Source organism: Nelusetta ayraudi, unplaced genomic scaffold, assembly GCF_046127955.1.
Source record: "Nelusetta ayraudi isolate G7.1 ecotype Tasmania unplaced genomic scaffold, CSIRO-AGI_Nayr_v1 ptg000056l, whole genome shotgun sequence".
NCBI classification, from domain to species: domain Eukaryota; kingdom Metazoa; phylum Chordata; class Actinopteri; order Tetraodontiformes; family Monacanthidae; genus Nelusetta; species Nelusetta ayraudi.
Genome location: NW_027466106.1, coordinates 184,052 through 201,950, shown reverse-complemented (window position 1 = coordinate 201,950; position 17,899 = coordinate 184,052). Strand labels below are relative to the sequence as shown.

Here is a 17,899-nt window from a genome sequence, read left to right as displayed (position 1 = left end):
GAGGTGATACTTACTCGGAGGAATCTATAAAGTATATCCCGAGGGCCCCGATGCTGAGAGCAAAGACCAACACCACCTGGAGGAGAGGGGAGACACAAACAGAGGAGGAATTACCGTCGTGCGCTAAGCAGCGCGAGTCTCCTAAATGCGCCCGCGTAGTAAACAGAGACTCGTGTTTAGTCGAGGCAGACGCAGTGGGAGGCGCGGCGGTAATTAAACGGCAATTTGCCTCCTATAGCTCAGCAAGCACAGACTTGTTTGTTGTTTTTTTTTCCTCTTGGTTTCAAACGCACATGTTGGATTCCGAATCCACCCTCCCGACCCCCCCGGCAAAATAATAAAACGCACAGATTATCCCCTTATCCTGCTGAATGTTAAACTTGTTTGTGGGTGTCCATATGTGTTTTGTTTTGTACAAAATTAAAAGAACACTTTGAGCCAATAGCAAGTTAACAAAAACACTTGGAATACTAATGTGGTAAAACAGAGCCTGTCATTGCAGGAAAGCTGGGTTGCATGGAACAAACACAATGTGAAAAGATAATTAGTTCTCCAAAAAAAAAAACATCTCCTATTTTTTTTTTTTTTCAATGGAAAATCTGAAGAACATAGTCAATAAAGTGCATATTGACAAGCTGGACGCCTTGGCAGTGTCCAGCGCTCCAACCAGCGACTTCCTGCCACTGCGTCAAACCAGCAGGAGCCGCCTGCGCCGTCCCCCTGATCATTTTCTCCACGGCCCAGTGGCGCGGCGGCTCACAATGCCTCGAACCCTCGCCGCTCGTCTCCCATTCAGCCGCCTCACAAAGCGGAGCGCGCCGGCCTTGTTGATTGTGCCGTTCATTATTGATGACGGAAGCTCGATTACTTTCGCATGACGGCCGTCTCCATTGATCCGCCGCATTGTGGCCGCGGTATTAAGCAAACGCGCACCCCCGCCTCGCCCTCCTCCAGCACCAAACCAGCCTTGCATTTTTTAACGGCTTCGCCGCTTGAATGGAGGACAATGGAGGGGACGCCCGGCTGGGGGGGGGCAAAAGTTGCGCAGGGTCCTCAACGGCCTCACGAGCCGCGCACATCGACGGGCGCTCGGCAACAAAAGATAAGAGGGGACGACTGCGACTGAAAGTCCGGTCCCGGCACGGCGGCGAGCTGAAGGGCGCCGTCCAGAGAGACACGCATCAAAATGTGTTTCCTGCAAACCTGAGGCAGCGACCGGGAGGCCGGCAGGGTTGGAGGGAGGAACAGCGGTGAAATGTACCGAGGCCAGAGACGCAACTCTATAAATGTCGGCGGTGATTTGAGTTCCTGTTGCCTTCCTACTGGTCTCCAACCAGTCCTGCCCATTCTGACCTCTGACCCCTGTCATCAAACCAGGCATTTTTCCTCCATGCCACCGCTGCCCACTCGGTGTTTTCTCTTTTTCGGGACGAAACCCTGCACATGGCTGCGATGGCAGCGGGGGTGAAAATCCCAGCAGATCAGATCAGTCCCTCTGTCTGCGAGCTTTAGCCTGGTTCAGAAGAGGTTTATTTTTCCCTGCACAATCAGATACATTAAGCCAAGTGGACGTCAGTGAAATCAAAGGGCACCTGACAAAGGATGCGAGACGTGAAAGCCCCTCCGAGACGCGGAGAAAAGCACCACTTGAGCAGATGGCCTTAATGCATCGCACGCGCGCCTACTGTATAGGTGCAAGTACAGTACGTGCATATGCATTGACATTTGCTTGAACCTTGCGAGTCAATACAGCAGAGTGGGGGGGGAGGAAAAAAAAAAAGCAAAAGCAGTTCATGGCTGAGAAGCTCATCGCTGAAGAGCCGGAGACGAGCCGAGGAGTCATGAAGCATCATCATTCTAAATTGACCCAGTTATTCGACTGTGAATGCCAGTCCGCTGGCGTCCCCCCCCCCCATCCCCTCCCCCACCACAGCCCTCCAACGCAGACCCTCCCCTCGCCGCGTCGGCGAGAGACTCAGGCTTCCCACAACCCCAAACCCACGTTGTTGGTTTTTTTTTTTTTTTTTCATCCAGAGGCGCCCAACCAGGCGGCAGCAACCGCCGCGCATCAGCAGCGGTGGCGCCGGCGCGCTGACACGAGGGGAAACCTACAAGTGGGGCAATCCCCACATAAGCAGGCGACCGGGGGTGGGAGGGAGGGGGAGGGGATGTGGCAGGGGTGAGGGAAGGGAGGGTGGGGGGGAGGACACAAAAACTGCAGAAGGAGCAACAGAAGGGCTGCTATGTTTAGCCGCTGCTGTGCTGTGCTGTGCCGTGCCGTGTGTGTGTGTGTGTGTGTGTGTGTGTGTGTGTGTGTGTGTGTGTGTGTGTGTGTGTGTGTGTGTGTGTGTGTGTGTGTGTCTGCCGCGGCTTCAGTCACTAAATGAGGCCGTTCGCATCTCGTGATTCACCGTCCTGAGACGGCAGCGCGTGACTCACGTTTTTTGCGAGGCGGCGATCCGGGGGAATAAGTCGGTGTCACGTTTAAAGATGCCGCCGTGTGTACGTTTCCTCCGTAATGCCTGCCTAGGTTTTCATCGGCTCGTCCGTCTTTAAAAAAAAAACAAAAAAACGCAAAGCCGGAAATCTGTCGGACGTCTTTCGGCGACGGGCGGCTCGCCCATCCTGCGCTCCGAAGGTTTCGGGTTCCAGCGGCGCGAGAGTGGGCAAGAGGTGGCACCTCTCACGTAACGCCATCAGTCTGTTAACACGTAATAAATGTATAAACACACGTGTAGGGCCCGTGCTGTCAGTTTGTCTGGCCGAGGCTCCGGTGTTCCAGTGCCAAAAGACTCCCTTCTCAGGAAGTGGGAGTGGGGGGGGGGCTGCAGGACTCCCACCTCCTGACTCCTGTGACACCCTGTTGGCTAAAAGGCAGCCCTGTGATAACACACCAATAATCACTAGCAGCAACACAGCTAATGTATCTCAGGCCTGTCAGTGGCCTGAGATACAGAGCATCGCAGGATGTTTGTGTGTTTCACATAGAGTGTCCTTTGCCTGTTCTGTTCTGGAAGTCGGCCCTTTGTGATGTCACAAAGGGGTTGCTAGTTCTCCCAGCTGACTGACACTACCCCCCCCCCCACCCCCAGCCAGGTCTTCCCGGACCTTCCGAGAAAAGCTCACTCCTCCCAGACATGTAGCAGGTGAAACAAAAAAGAAGGTTGCAAACAGAGGGCTAACTATGATGTTTTCAGCAGAGGTAGTTTTTTTGGGAGGAGTGCATAAAAAAAACGTCCCCTACAAAAACCACATTGAAACTGAATTGAAGTGAATTGAACTCCGTCTAAACATAGAAGACCGGTTAGCCAAGACCCCACTTAGCTTTTCATGCGGTCAATTTCTCTTTTGCTATAATATTGCACTTATATTAGAGAAAAGACAGAAAAGTCAGATCCACCACTGAAGACTCTCCTGGGGACACAACTTTTGTTTGTTATAACTCCTAGTAAATGAGTTGCTCTGATACTGAGATCAAGCATTAAAACGTGTTTTGGTGCCCGCTAGTTTCCCAGGAGAGCGTTGCCTGCGGTCGTTTCACTTTAATCTACCTGACTTGTACTTTCCATAAAAACAAATCTTTTAAAGTCCAATTACGGTTGTGGCAGAGACTGCAGCGTTTTGCAATCTAACAACTTCCTGTGGGTAAACATGAATAAACATCACTTCCAGGGAAGGATTTCTTCCATTGTGCACGGACTCCAGTTTCCACCGCAAAGCGATCCCTGCTCATTTATGTAAATCTGTTCAATTAAAAAGAAAAAGTGACAGCCTGCGCACCATCCAAAGCCCGGGGCTGACGAAAGAGTCCGACTTTATAAACTGATTTGCGTGCTGCTTTTATTGGAGCTCCTACTGCACAGACATCATGGGCAGTGAAACAGATGATTGTCTTTATGTTTGACTGTGTCACATAAAACCTTATATGCTCATACGCCTCCGAGCCGGCGGCGGCCGTGGACTCACGTGTCACGACACCGGGGGAGAGCGCGAGCCGCTCGCTGGGGGCGTGTCAAAAAAAAATGAAACCTCCATTAAAATTTGATGGCGTACATTCATGCAGCTCGCACGCTTCCTGATCTCCGCCGCTCCGTCTCAGGGAGCAGGAGCGGCGCCAGACAGCAGCGCAGGCACAGGTACAGCCTGACGTCCTGCCAGGAAGATTAAGGGGAAGTCGAGGTCTGTGTAGGAGACCCGGCCCCGGCCTGCGGTTCAGTACCGCTGTGGCCTCGACAGATGTTGCACAGGTCCAACTAGTCACACTGAAGAACAAGAACAAAGAGGCAACTGGCAGGTCTAAAAGTCTAATGTTGAATGTTGAAAGTGAAACTGGCAAGAAAATATCAGAAAGTCAATGAGTGGCAATTAAAATGAATTAAATGATGTATTGGCTTATTCATTTAATTCATTGCTCAACAAGGAGGTAAATGAAAATAAAAAACAACAACTGAAAACAACTCCTGGAATCTCTGAATGATGGAAGGAATGGCAGCCAATGACAGGCCTCATTTCTATCACTCAGACGCCCAAGTGAAGCCAATTTTATGAGCGTCATCACTTAGAGAGGAAACAAACGTCTGAACGCCAGAAACAATATCCAAGCGGCCTTCGATAGAAATAAGCGCAAACGAGCCCGAACCATAGCGGCAGGAGAAGAAAGTGGCAGGCGTGGAGTTCAGCCTCCTCCTCCTCTTCCTCCTCCTCCTCCTCTCCCTTCCTCATCTTTCGCATTCTAACCTTCTCTCCTCCCACAGACAGACGCATTCTTTTGAGTCGCCTTGCAAGGTCAGTCGCCGAGCGTCTCTGAGGTACCGACCGGGTGAGCGGAGGATCCGCAGGAGGAGCCTGAGGTGTCCTTCAGTGCTGGTCTTTGTCATTCAGCCGCGCCTCTGCCTCCTCCTGTCGTTCGCATCGCTCGCAGCAAAAAAAAAAAAAAAAAATGAAAACGAAAACCTGTCACAATACCACCGCCCCCCTTTAAAAAAAAAAAAATAATAATCCATTAGAGACGATGCGATACTGCAGATTACAGACGGCAGCTGGATTTGGCCGAAACTCAGAATGTGATACTACCGGTCGCTGCGCTCGAAATTTGATGCGTGAAAACATACAAATAGGTGTGAAATGTGGCACTTGCACGGTGCTGAGTCAGTTTTCAAAAATTTGGCAGCGCCGACGGAACAGGTGCGGCGAGCAAGGGCCGCGTTATTCAGACAAGCACGCTTCCCGCGGCAGTTAGAGGGGCTCGCGGAGTCCAACACTCGCCGAGATAAATCAGGAATTCGCTTTAAAATGCGTCTCTATTAGTTTTCCAGATTTAGATTCAGATTTACACAAATAAAGGATATTTAAAAAAAATAATAAATCTGGGGCATCTAGGATTTTTTTTTTGCCACATGTTCGTTCATTAATCGCTTTGGTAATTATATATATTCATTAAATCATTTTGATGTCTATCAGGCAACATGATGCCATATTTCACCTCAAAGGGGCCCATCACCATTGCCACACCCACGAAACTGCCTCCATTTAACCCTCCTGGCCTTTTATGAGACAGATGCACAAACACTGTCGTGCCCCGGCAACAAAAACAGTGATTGATGGCAAAGTGTTGTGTGAGTGGGAGTGGATGGTGGGGAGGGGTGGGGGGGGGGGGGGGGGGGTATGAGGGAAAGCCTCTCAGGTCTGACAAGATGACAGCCCCCTAAAATGAGCATCTGTCAGTGGGAGATGAAGAGGAGGCCTGTGGGGATCTGTTACAGACGGCCGAGACAACCTGTCGGAAAAATCTCCTCTAAAAGTCTCTCAGTGGCATCATTAATTCATAAAAAAAAACAACAAAAAAAACCCCGAAATATTCCGAGCTAGTTGGAGGCAGCGAGAGGCGGCGGGATGGAGGTGCAGTGATCTCGCAGTGATCTGGCACGGCAGCTGGATGGCTCTGATTTCAGCCCTGAAACAGTCTGTCTCATCCAGCTTGGCAACCTCCAACAGAAAACCTTTTTATTATTATGATAATTATGATTATTATTATTATTAGTCGTAGTAATAGTAGTAGTAGTAGTACTAGTAGTAGTAGTAGTAGTAGTAGTAGTAGTAGAAGGAAGCCGTTCGACGCTCTTAGTAGAACAGGAAAGGCAGGTGAACAGGAAGCGACTGCTCGCTTAGCGCGCTAGTATTAAAAAACTGAAGCTGCAGCAGTTTTGTCCGCGCTGGGTGGATTTTCCTGCACGCGTTTTTTTCCAAATCAAATCAGCAGCACTAACGAGAAGCTTCAAGCTGCAGTGCGGCGGCTAAAGAGGAGGCGAAAAATCAAACGGATTGGTCCGCTCTGATCTGAATAAACAGTCTTTTTTTTTTTTTTTTTTGCAAACGCTTCCCAAACTGAAAGATCCGTCCGTTCCAGGTGACGGAAGCCGTCTCAGGAGGGGTGAGACGTGCACTCCGCACGCCGCAAGGACGCATCGACCCTCCCTGTCTAGCGGCCGACCGTCCCGACGACGGCAGAGGACGCCGTGACCTTGAGCCGCTCGCAGAGGACGCCGGCAGAGGACGGGAGGGGGGGGGGGGGGGGAGGGGTGGGGAGGAAGGGACGGGGGGAGGTGACGACGACGGGAGATGAAGGGACGGAGGAGAATGCTCACCCTCCTCCTCCTCCTCCTCCTCTTCCCCCCCTACCTCCCACCTTCCCTCCCTCCCTCCCTCCCAGTGGAACACGAGGAGCATAAAGAGGTGGCAGCAAATGGCTTGTGGCTGAGACAAAATGAGAGCACCGGAGAGAGAGAGAGAGAGGGCGAGAGAGAGCGAGAGCGAGAGAGAGCATGATGGAGAATATTAGAGCATGTCCTCGAGGCTCAGCAAGAGCTTAAATGCCACAGCGTGTACACGTGTGTGCGCTTCTTCTGTGTGTGTGTGTGTGTGTGTGTGTGTGTGTGTGTGTGTGTGTGTGTGTGTGTGTTGGCCTGGGAGACAGAAGGGAGGACCCCCCCACTGGGATGATGCCAGCGCAGTGAAGATGAGAGGATGTAAAAAAATAAATAAATAAATAAGAAATGTCAGCGAGAGCGTTGGAGGGGTGTAATAACTCTCAGTCACATGAGTTTAGGATGTTTTTGCTGTTTTTTTCTCTCGTCAAACTGCACAATGCGGGTGGAGTACTGAAGGGGTCTCCTGACAGGAAATGACTTCTGGCGCCGATTACAAGACGGCATCAGCGGGAGAGGAATTTATTTCAAGCATTAGCGTTCCCGGTGAAGCTAATTGGTGGAGAGTTGACTGTTTCCCGGAGCCGCCGTGCAATTATTTTGTTTTTTTCACTGATAAAAAAAAAAAAATCTACCTGATAATTCTGCTTCGACAAAAACACCAACAAGGTTTGCCACAACGAGAGAGATCGTCGGCTCCAGATCTACTGGTAGCCACTCGGAGCATCAAGTCTTTCAGTTTCAGCCTCCTGAAGCTGAAGCCACATTCCCGCTGCTGAACCAACCTGAGGGACAAGCATCCGCTTGATTCAAGCGCTAAAGTGAATATAAAATACAAGAAGGCGTTGGAGGATTTCAGCCCAGAGGGACCAGCTGCACCCCCTCTCCCGTCACCAGAACCTGCGTGCCACAGAATGGGCTTCAAAAGATTTGGTCAGAATTCAGCTTTTCTCAATGAATTCACGCGGGAGCTCGGTGAAAGTTCCCCCAACGTGACACAGCAAGACTGATGGGTTCCGGCTGCAGCGTGACTTTTCACTGCAGGACCCGCCAACTTGTTACGCTTGGCTTCAGGTTATCTGCAGTGTTAAAAGTCTCCGCACGACTCCGGACGCAGAGGGAACGAAAAAAAAACTCACTCACTCACTTTTCATCACGCAAGCTGAGATTTTTCTTTTCTTTTCTTTTCTTTGGACCGAGTGCTGTAGGGGGAACAGGAATAAATCACGATCCCAGCTCATGGTTGGATTGCAAGTCGATGGGAGCCGGTAAAAATTTTCCAGTTCTGCTCTGTTCCAGAGATCTTTAGAAGGTCTTTGGAGCCGCTGTCCTACGAAATGATCGGCCCTTGATCGCGGTTTTCGTGGACGAGCGGCATCCACCGCGTTCCTCCCGTTTGCCAGCAGGCTCGCTATTTTTAGCAGGAAAGTAGCGACACGCCAGATTAGCTCCTACGTCGATTTCCATAATATTTGTGGAGGAACGTGCATCACGTTTATTCGAGTAAACTTCACTAAGCAGACACGTGACGTGAATACCTGTGGTACTGCTACAATTATGTTTTTTTTTTTTTTTAACACAAATAGAAAAATTGAGGAAACCTGAGATATTTTAATAATAAAAAAACCAAAAAAACAACATCTGTGTATTTTCACTGCTAAATCCTGGATTTTTTTTAATCTCGTAGCTATTCTAATTTTCAGTTCTGTCTTTGAAAAAAAAAAAAGGTCCTGCACCTGATGATTCACCACTGCACCACTAAAGGCCTTGGACCGAACGAATCCTCTCAACATTGCTTTACACTGTTGTTTCTCGCCTTGTAATCCACGGAGCCACAAGAAAATAATGAAAGAGATAAATGCTTGATTTCCCAAAAGAGTTCCCCTCAGATTCCTGCCACGTGAAAATCCTCACAGACTGATAACCCTGAGAGGCCCTGAGAGAAACACTGTGGATATAGTGCAGCACACATGGTTTCCAAGAGAACAATTACACTGGGACACTGGGATTTCCTCATTGGAAGACTCAACAGTTACAGATGGCATTTTTGAGGAGGTGCCTCGTCTCGGACGGACGGATTTCATGTTTTCCACTAAAATATTAGCAAAGTGTGGGAGTGAAAGTGAGTCAAAGTTTTGTTTTTTTTTTACGTCGGCTTTGTCAGTTCTGGCCACCAGCATCAAAGTGGAGTTAAATACAAGAGTGCACAAGCTTCAAAGAGCAGGAAGTTAGGAGAAAGTAAGAGAGTACGTAAGGTCAAGGTATGCACAAAGGGGGTTTGACAAAGCTAGAGATCAAATTACTTTTCTTAAAGTCCCAATATGCTGCAATTTTTTTAACGTGTCTAAGAAAAATAAAATCTATTTTAGTTCCCCGACTTTTAAGCTTCATGCTTTGCATAACCGCCCCTCCACCACTGCTGGCCATCTTGGCATTTATACAAAATGCCACCGGATCAAACGCCGACCACCTGCAGCGAGAATCGCGAAGGTGGTGCCGGCCGGCGCGTGGAGAACAAAAGCTTCGCCTCTACAAAAGTGCAGCGTTTTTCTGCGAGTCATAACGTATTCAGGTCAGCACGCTGACGCGCGGGCACCAGTTACCGCCACGCACACACTTCCATTACGGGACTTTAATCGCCGCATAAATCATCCCTGCCACAGTTAATAATGTCAAAACTTGATCCCCGCCGATGCATTTTTATGCATTGCGCTGTCAAAGCTCTGTTTCCCTCGCTGGGAAAAAAACAAAAACCTACAACAACAAAAAAAAAATAACCTCCTCTGTCACGCTGGAGGAGCGAAGTGGTGAGCGAAGTGGATTTAAATAAGGAACGTTTTCTCGAAATGAATTGGCTGCCATCTGCGCAGTGAGTTAATACCGCTGCCATCTCGTATCACCAAGAAACAGCTACCTCCCCACCCAATACCCCCCCCCCCAACCCTCCAGGCTCCCGTAGGTTGCATCCCGGCGGAGGCGCGGCGGTGACATGATCCTTATCTAATTAAATCAAGGTTTCGTTTAATTTCCTGAAGGTTAATGAGAAGTTTATCGTCGACGTCAGGGCCCCGGCGTTGGCTCGCTAACAAGCCGGTGGAGCTCCCGATAAGGTGGGGCGAGCGAGACGGAGGAGGAGAGAGAGCCCGCAGCAAGGTGAAAGACGAGACCGGCGGGGGAAATGATGTATTAGCATCTCGCTGTTGTTGTTGTTGTTGTTGTTGGCATCCGTTTGCATCCCGGTTCTTTGCTAGCGACTCGTTAGCCCGGTTCGCTAGCAACGCTCTGCAGACGAGGCCCGGCCGGCTTGCAGCTGTCGATACGGTGGGCGGCTGCCACGGATGACCTTAAACGCGTCTGAAATACCTTCAACCCGTCGGCGGGAGGGATGAGCGCCGCGTCTTGCTGAAGAACCCCGACAGCACGAGGCTCCTCCGCACGGGAAGAATTAAAGGCTCTACAAAAAGATTGAAAAACTGAGCCATATTTTAGCTTCTTTTCTTTCTTAACGCCGTTCTCTGCATTTGGAGATATGGCAGGGGAGAAGAACAGAGGGCTAATTTGGTAATAGTTTCCAGTTCTTTTCCTTTTTTAGGGATACACACACACACACACACACACACACACACACACACACACACACACACACACACACACACACACACACACACACACACACACACACACACACACACACACACACGGCTAATTCCACTTAAGTCGAACGGACATTCAGGCAGGAGATCATTTAAAGCCTCCCTGCACGACAAAAGCCAACGCGAGTCCAGTGGAGGATTTTATACGCTAGCATGCATTAAGGAAATCCTGCCTCCCGACTACAAGAGGAAGTGGTTGAGCAAAGTGTGGCCATTGCACAATCAGAGGTGAAGCAACACATACACGCGCACAGGGATCAAGGGGCACAGAGTGGAACACTGTGACGTCGAATGAAAGTGATATCGGCGAGTTTGGAGCGGAGGATTTTTCTCGGGACTCGCTGCGACCAAATGCGACGCACTGGCCCTTTAACTGGCAGACGTGTTATTACTCGGCTCGTCTGTTCACCCGTGAAATCAGGCGCCGGGTCGATAAACCCCCTTTGTGGGGATCCTCTCAGACCCTTATTAAGACGCCACTGAGCCAAACGCCGCTCCACTCTCACCTCTCACCTTCCCTCTGACCATCGTCGGCCGCTCTGATTGACTGTTGACCGCCGCCGCCGCCGGCGTCCACGCTCGATATTGGCCAGCTGGAAAGTTCACGCGTCTTGACTCGGAAAAGCCTTGGCTCCGCCTCCTCGTTCCAGGGCGAAGAACATCCCACAAGCCCATCAATTCAGATAATGACAACAAACTATTCTGAAAGGGGGGTGTTCTATTATTCAGGGGACAACTTCTCGTTGAATTTTGAATGCCCTCTTTTCCAAAACATTTTAATGATTTAAAATCATAAAACTTTGCTGGCGATGAATTTTTAAATTCACAAATCACGGCAACAGCGTCAGTCAAAACCAGACAGGACAGATGGCAGGCGTCCAAACAGCACTGAGTTGACTGGGTCACAGTTACTATTGAAAAAGTTTCAACAAGGGGAAAAAAAGTTTAAACCAATTTAGCGGCGCTGGCTTTGGGTTCGAAGAAAATTAACTAAAATTCGATTTGTTTTGGTACATTTTACAACAAAGTCTTCTGCAGTAAAGAAGTGGAAGTGGAACCGAGGGAAACGACGCAGACATGCAGGTCTACAATGCGACTATGTTGCCATGGCGATGTCGGCGAACAATACGCGGCAGAGAGACACACATCTGACTGGAGTAAGAAAATGAGGACGGCAACACAGAGACGCGGTTTGGTCCTCGGGGGCTCCAGTAGTCAAATCTGTGTTCTCGCTTCTAAATATCTCCAAACAAATAGGCACAGCTTCAGACAGTGAGGCAGCGAGGCAGCCGGAGAGGAGAGGAGAGGAGAGGAGAGGAGAGGAAGAGGAGGAAGAGGGAAGTGAGGCGAGTCGCGCTGCTTCTGGTCCTTCTTTGATGCGCTGACGCTTTGAAGTTCAAGACTGATGCAACGCAGGACCAGGAGGCAGAGACAAGTGCCGCCAAGCACTTAATTAGCACCTTCCCCCGGCCTCAGATACGTCGCCTCTTCTTCGGAGAGATACAGCCACACGCAACTCCGCACGCCGTCGGAATACTTATCTGGCCCCAGTGAAGAGAAACATTTTGAACTTTCGAAATGACGAAGAAGAAGAAGAAGAAGAAGAAGAAGAAGAAGAAGAAGAAGAAGAAGAAGAAGAAGAAGAAGAAGAAGAAGAAGAAGAAGAAGAAGAAGAAGAAGAAGAAGAAGAAGAAGAAGAAGAGAACGAAACAGGGACCAATTATAATGAATTTAAGCCGATCAAACCTTGGGTGACTTTCTCCCAGCCGGTACCGACCCCCCACTTCTCCCCTGCCAGCACTGCTTTTTCTGGGCCTCTTACATCACCTGCGCTACAGCCCGGCCGATCTCATGGAAACTGTGAGCGGCTAAGCTGGAGCGGGTGAGGCTTTTTTTGTTTGTTTGTTTTTGAGAGACACCGCGTGACCGCGTGTCCCATCCTAGGAAACAGAACCCCGGCGGGGGTAAACAGATCTGACGGCAGGCCAAGCAGATGGTCCCTGTGGAGCTCTTTGATAAAGGCAAGGAAGCATTAAGCATGGCGACCGCAAAACCTCAGACCCCACCCCACCCCCCCGTGACAACCTGGCCTGATGCTGCTACTGGTGGTGTTGTGCAGTATCCACACATCCAATATTAGACTTCTCAAGTTTCATATCAATTGAAATGACAAAGAATCAATACCACACCATGGCAGCTAACTAGGAACAAGACCCATATTGCTCTACATACATATACATACATATACATATACATATACATATATACATACATATACACATATACGTATACATATACACACATATATACACATATACGTATACATATACACACATATATACACATATACGTATACATATACACACATATATACACATATACGTATACATATACACACATATATACACATATACGTATACATATACACACATATATACATATATATATATATATATATATATGTATATATATATATATATACATATATATATGTATATACATATATATATGTATATATATATATATATATACATATATATATGTATATATATATGTATATACATATATATATGTATATATATATATATATACATATATATATATATATATATATATATATATATACATATATATATATATATATATATATATATATATATATATATATATATATACATATATATATATATATATATATATATATATATATATATGTATATATATATATATATATATATATATACATATATATATATATATATATATATATATATATACACATATATATACATACACACGAGAACCATTCTAAGGGTCGGAAAACCAAACTACCTTTGTTCTACAGTGCGTATACAGGTTTATTAATGTATTTATGGGCAGTATATTAAGCTTTTACCAATATAAATATTATAAATCAAGCCAGACTTTACGTACTGCACCTTTAATACATCAATATTGCTGCCACTAGCTACCAGAGAAGTACACAGAGGCACACAGCACACTTTACGCAGAGAGCCAACGATCAAAGATTCCCTCCTCAGAGCGCTCGGCAAACACACGCAGTGCGGGAAGTGTTTCCCCTCACATCGAATGCCGGGTGACGGCTCTCTGTCGGTTTAGCGGGAGCGGAGCGCCGCTGACGCAGTAATAACCTGCCCAACCTGTGAGGCAGAAGGTAGAGACGCAGGCAGCCGCCCTGAATGCTCTGATCCCTTCACTCCCACACCACCAGCTCGCCGTGACTCAGACCCTGCTGATGTATAGACGGTGAGGCACAGGGAAGAGGGGGGAAGTGGGGGCGGGTCCTGCAGCAACCGGGGGCAACTGGTTGGCAGAGGGGCGGAGCGACAAGTTCATCGGAGGCATGTGGGACAATTTGTCCTAATGCTTCTCTGCACCAGGAGAGCTGGAGGTGAGTTGCACCTGCAACGTAACACTCCTCCTCGGGTAGGTTGTTTTCAGGTGGCAGCAAAGGCTCTGAATGCATCTTGCTAACCTCCCATAGACAACTTTTTTTTTGTTTGTTTGTTTGATGTAAAATATAAATGAATTTCTGTCGGTGCATTTTCAATTTGATTCCACAGTAACATTAGCTTCTGTTAAAGGATTTCCAAGCTTTCCAACGGTTTCTATGGGCTCTACATCAGATTGGCATGTGCAATGAACGATTTTGATAGCAAACTATTAAAATTTGCACCAGCCCCAAAGCCACAGACTTCTTTGCTTGTACTAAGAAAACACAAACCGTGGTCACAAGGTTTTGAATCTCTTGGAAGATTCAGAAGTGCGCAGTAGTCAAAGTTAGTCGCAGGTGTGGACAACCAGGAAGAAAATTGTTGGAAAGGCTCTCTCGGATAATTAAAATATCTGATATTTGAGCTAAACATTAACTTGGCACACTGTCCGTTGCTGTCGGCAGACATCACACAATGAGAAAACACTGCAGGTGCTTCTTAGCTGCACGTCTTGAACTCCTCTGACGGATAAAAACAAAGCTATTAGCTAATCACGCTCGTGCGCTTACATTCATTTCCAATGGCCGTCCCCCCGGGACAATAGGCAAACGTGGCTCGCAGCAGCGACGGTGTCGGAGGCAGTCGGATCAATGGCGCGCCGCGCGTTCCGTTTCTGTGGCCGTGCGTCACGCCAGAGGATGTGAGTCACTCCACATCCTCGCCGTAAACAGGCGGCCGTGACAAAGGTGGCACAGGGGGGCTGGCGGGGATGCCGTGTGACATCTATCTCCCTCCAACCCCCCCCCCCCCCCGAACCAACCTCCCCCTACACACACACACACACACACACACACACACACACACACACACACACACACACACACACACACACACACACACACACACACACACACACACACACACCCCACCTCCTTCCATTTGCAAATTGCTGCGCGTCGCTTGCTCCATCTTATTGCTGACTCCAAACTCCAGCCGACGCCCACCCATGGCTTCGCCGCTCGTCGATTTCAGCGGGGCAAAAAGTAATCAGGACACTAAAAACGCAGGCTGAGTGTCGCCGCCGCCGCGACTCTACGAGATTTACATCCAGCAAATGCGATATTTCAGTCATTACCGAGCTAAAAAAGCGGTGGCGGCCGTTTAATATGCTAAGTGCTATACCGCCCCCCCACCTACAAGTTGCACAGCAGCTCCCAGAGGGCTGTTTGAAATACAACATTTACCTCATACCTTTTAGGTGCGGCGGATATGATTTGATTTGCGAGTATTTTCTTCGACAATTGTTCCGCCTCCCCCCCGCCCACGGGGCTACCCTTAAATGGAGACTCCGAGTGCGTAACCGTCGCCACACTGTCTCAGACACATATAAGTCACAGGTGACTTTGATCTAATAAGGTGGAGAAGGCCGGGCGGCGGCCGGCTGAGTGAAACATCACTCCTGCGTCTGCTCTCCTGACCTTTCTGAAAAGAAACGTGGTGGGAGGGGGTGGGGGAGCGACCGGACACGCAAGCGGGAGGAAGCCGCGCTGCAGGTCGTCGGCTCCTCGACAACCGGCGGCAGCTAGATTGGTTAATAGATGTGGGGGAGAGAGTGAGTGAGTGAGTGAGTGAGTGAGAGAGGGAGAGAGCGAGCGAACAAGATATCATGAGTCATCGGCTCAGAGTTATGACCGGCTTTCAGAGGGGCTGCAGGAAAAATTATTCACGGGGAGAAATGCGAGGCCGAGCAAAGTGGTAAAACTCTCCCCGGCGTGTCGCAAAATTCAAATGTGGAGTAATGTGGATAAATTAAATGTTGGCGGGAGAGGGGAAGCTAATTCAACGGGTGGAGTGAGTAATGTTACCCATTAGCTACTGCAAAGGACAATTTTTTTTAGCCCTGGTGGATACTTAATTTTCAGTTTTTCTTTCCTGGATTAGCCCACGGCTAATTAGTTAGCAGTAAATTGTAGCGATCCGTTTCCCTGGAGGTGGGATTTAATAATGAAAAATCTATGATAGAGCTCTGCCTGTATTTAAGCAATATACGTGCATGCTAAAAGACCCTAAAGCTTGCGAGGCAGTCTGGTGTGCCTGCTAGCTAACGCGGCGCTAATCTCCCCCTAGCTGAAAACAGTGCAGTGCGGTGGCGGCAGGACTCCCTGTCGCTCTTCTCTCCTCCTGCGACATCCTGCGTTCCCTCTCACAGCCAACCTCCTCCTTCCGCCCCGGCTCAGCGCTCGACTTATGTTTCCTCCGTGGCTGCGGCCCAGAATTTATTTGAAAGAGAAAAAAAGAAATGCGGGAAATGCAGCCAACAATGCATTCCGCAGAGCGGCTAAACCCGCTGACGTGTGGCACTAAATCAAAGTTTGAAACCAATAAAAAACGTGCACTAAATAAGCAAACCGCACACTCGTACACTCACACTTGTCACGCCGTTTAATTATACACCAAAATATCTGCATGGGAACAACCTTGGCACTGATAGAGATGGGATGTACAGTCACAGCTGCACCGCCGATGAAATTACAAAAAGACAAAAGCCCACGACGAGCTACAAGTTTCAAGGTTTTTATAAATGCCAAACTCAACTTTCTGCCTTGTTTCCTGTCTACTGTGTCGAATCGTGTGCGTATTTCAAGGCAGCTGGAAGAAACAAGTCCATTTGCTCACTGGACCATGAATGTATTGATCGGCGCGAGTCTTTACGTCATTGGAAACGCACCGCCGTCCAATTTTCAATGATTTACAGCGTCTGTTCAGAGTGAAGACACACTGGCAGAGGTCCAGCTCACATCAGATGTGCTTCTACGTGCGCGCGGGGGCCTTCGTGCAAATTGACGCTGTGTGAATTCATGCACTTCTTCTTCTGCTTATATATATATAGTTTATGTCTCAGGTCCAGGCTGCAGCGCTCATAGAGGAGGAGACACACAAAAACTCTTACACCTTGACAAATCTTTTCATCAAAAAAAAGTTGAGCTGTTCGGTGACCGCCTCTGACCGAAACGGGGAAGTCACGACGGCGGATGACAAAATGAATGGACACTTCTCGCCGAAACTCGCAAGCGGGAGAAATTCTGTAAGGGCGAGCAGAGTGAGAGCAGAGTGAGAGCCGAGGTCACCGCGGCGGCCGCTGACTTTGATATAAGGGAACAGCAGCCAGGGTCCATTATTGAGGAGCAAGCCGCTCCTCAATAAGCGTCGGCTCGCTCGACGCTACGGCGGAGAGGTGGAAAAATTGATGCACGTGTCCGAGCGCTGCCGACACTCATTTACAGAGAAATTGGATTGCGATTCGCTCCAGGGGAAAAAATTCCCAGAGAGACAAAGTGGCAGATATTTGTTTTGTTTTGCGACATCTTCCGCGATGGGACAGACCTTAGAATAGAATAGATGTTCTTTATTGATCCCAAATGGGGAAACCACACTTTGGGCTGAACAACCGAAGGTACGGATGTGGACAAATGCGGTGTCGAGGCTACGACACTGAAGACAATTTCACTTGTTTTTTCCAACCGCACAGACCAGAAGGCCACGTCCCAAATGTTGAAGCTTCACGACATTGAATTGAATTTTTTTTGCCATCAAATACAAACAGTCCAGATGCAATGGTTGCATAACGACGGTGCTCAGTTCCTCGTCTTGGTTCTTGCTGCTGCTGCTGCTGCTGCTGCTGCTCGCACACGCGCGCCCGTTTGTTTGCTGCGAGTGGGCGTGTTTTGTTTGCAGCGATGATTCTGTCAAGCAACCCTCCCGCTGAAATGCCACGTTAGCGACCGTCCCCGTTCTTGCAGCTCTGCGGTGAAAAACCGGAACCGGGAGAGGCGTCGACGTCCACGTCGCAAAAGCTTCCCGACAGAACAGCGAATTAGTCGCACGCGCTCGACGGTGGGAAGCGGGGGGGCGGGTGCACTCGGGTGCACGGGCCGCGCGTCCGCAGGTAAACTTGGAGCGAGCAGACTGTGAGAAACTGAGAGAGGCCAAATCCTCCCCCGAAATCACCCACCAAAATAAACAAGAGCGGAAGAGTTCGACAGATTGACAGCCGTTCTCCGCGCAGCCGGGAAGGCAATCACGTGGC

General features: G+C 48.8%; 1 protein-coding gene across 10 annotated transcripts in view; it reads right to left on the bottom strand.

Moving 5' to 3' along the window:
- LOC142896649 (calcium-activated potassium channel subunit alpha-1a) overlaps nt 1-17,899 on the bottom strand; it is a 127,404-nt gene that overhangs the window by 70,066 nt on the left and 39,439 nt on the right. For all 10 annotated transcript variants that reach the window (XM_076038447.1, XM_076038445.1, XM_076038446.1 and 7 more), the window contains exon 3: nt 15-76. In XM_076038447.1, the coding sequence (XP_075894562.1) occupies nt 15-76 (62 nt within the window). The remainder of the gene's footprint in view (nt 1-14; nt 77-17,899) is intronic.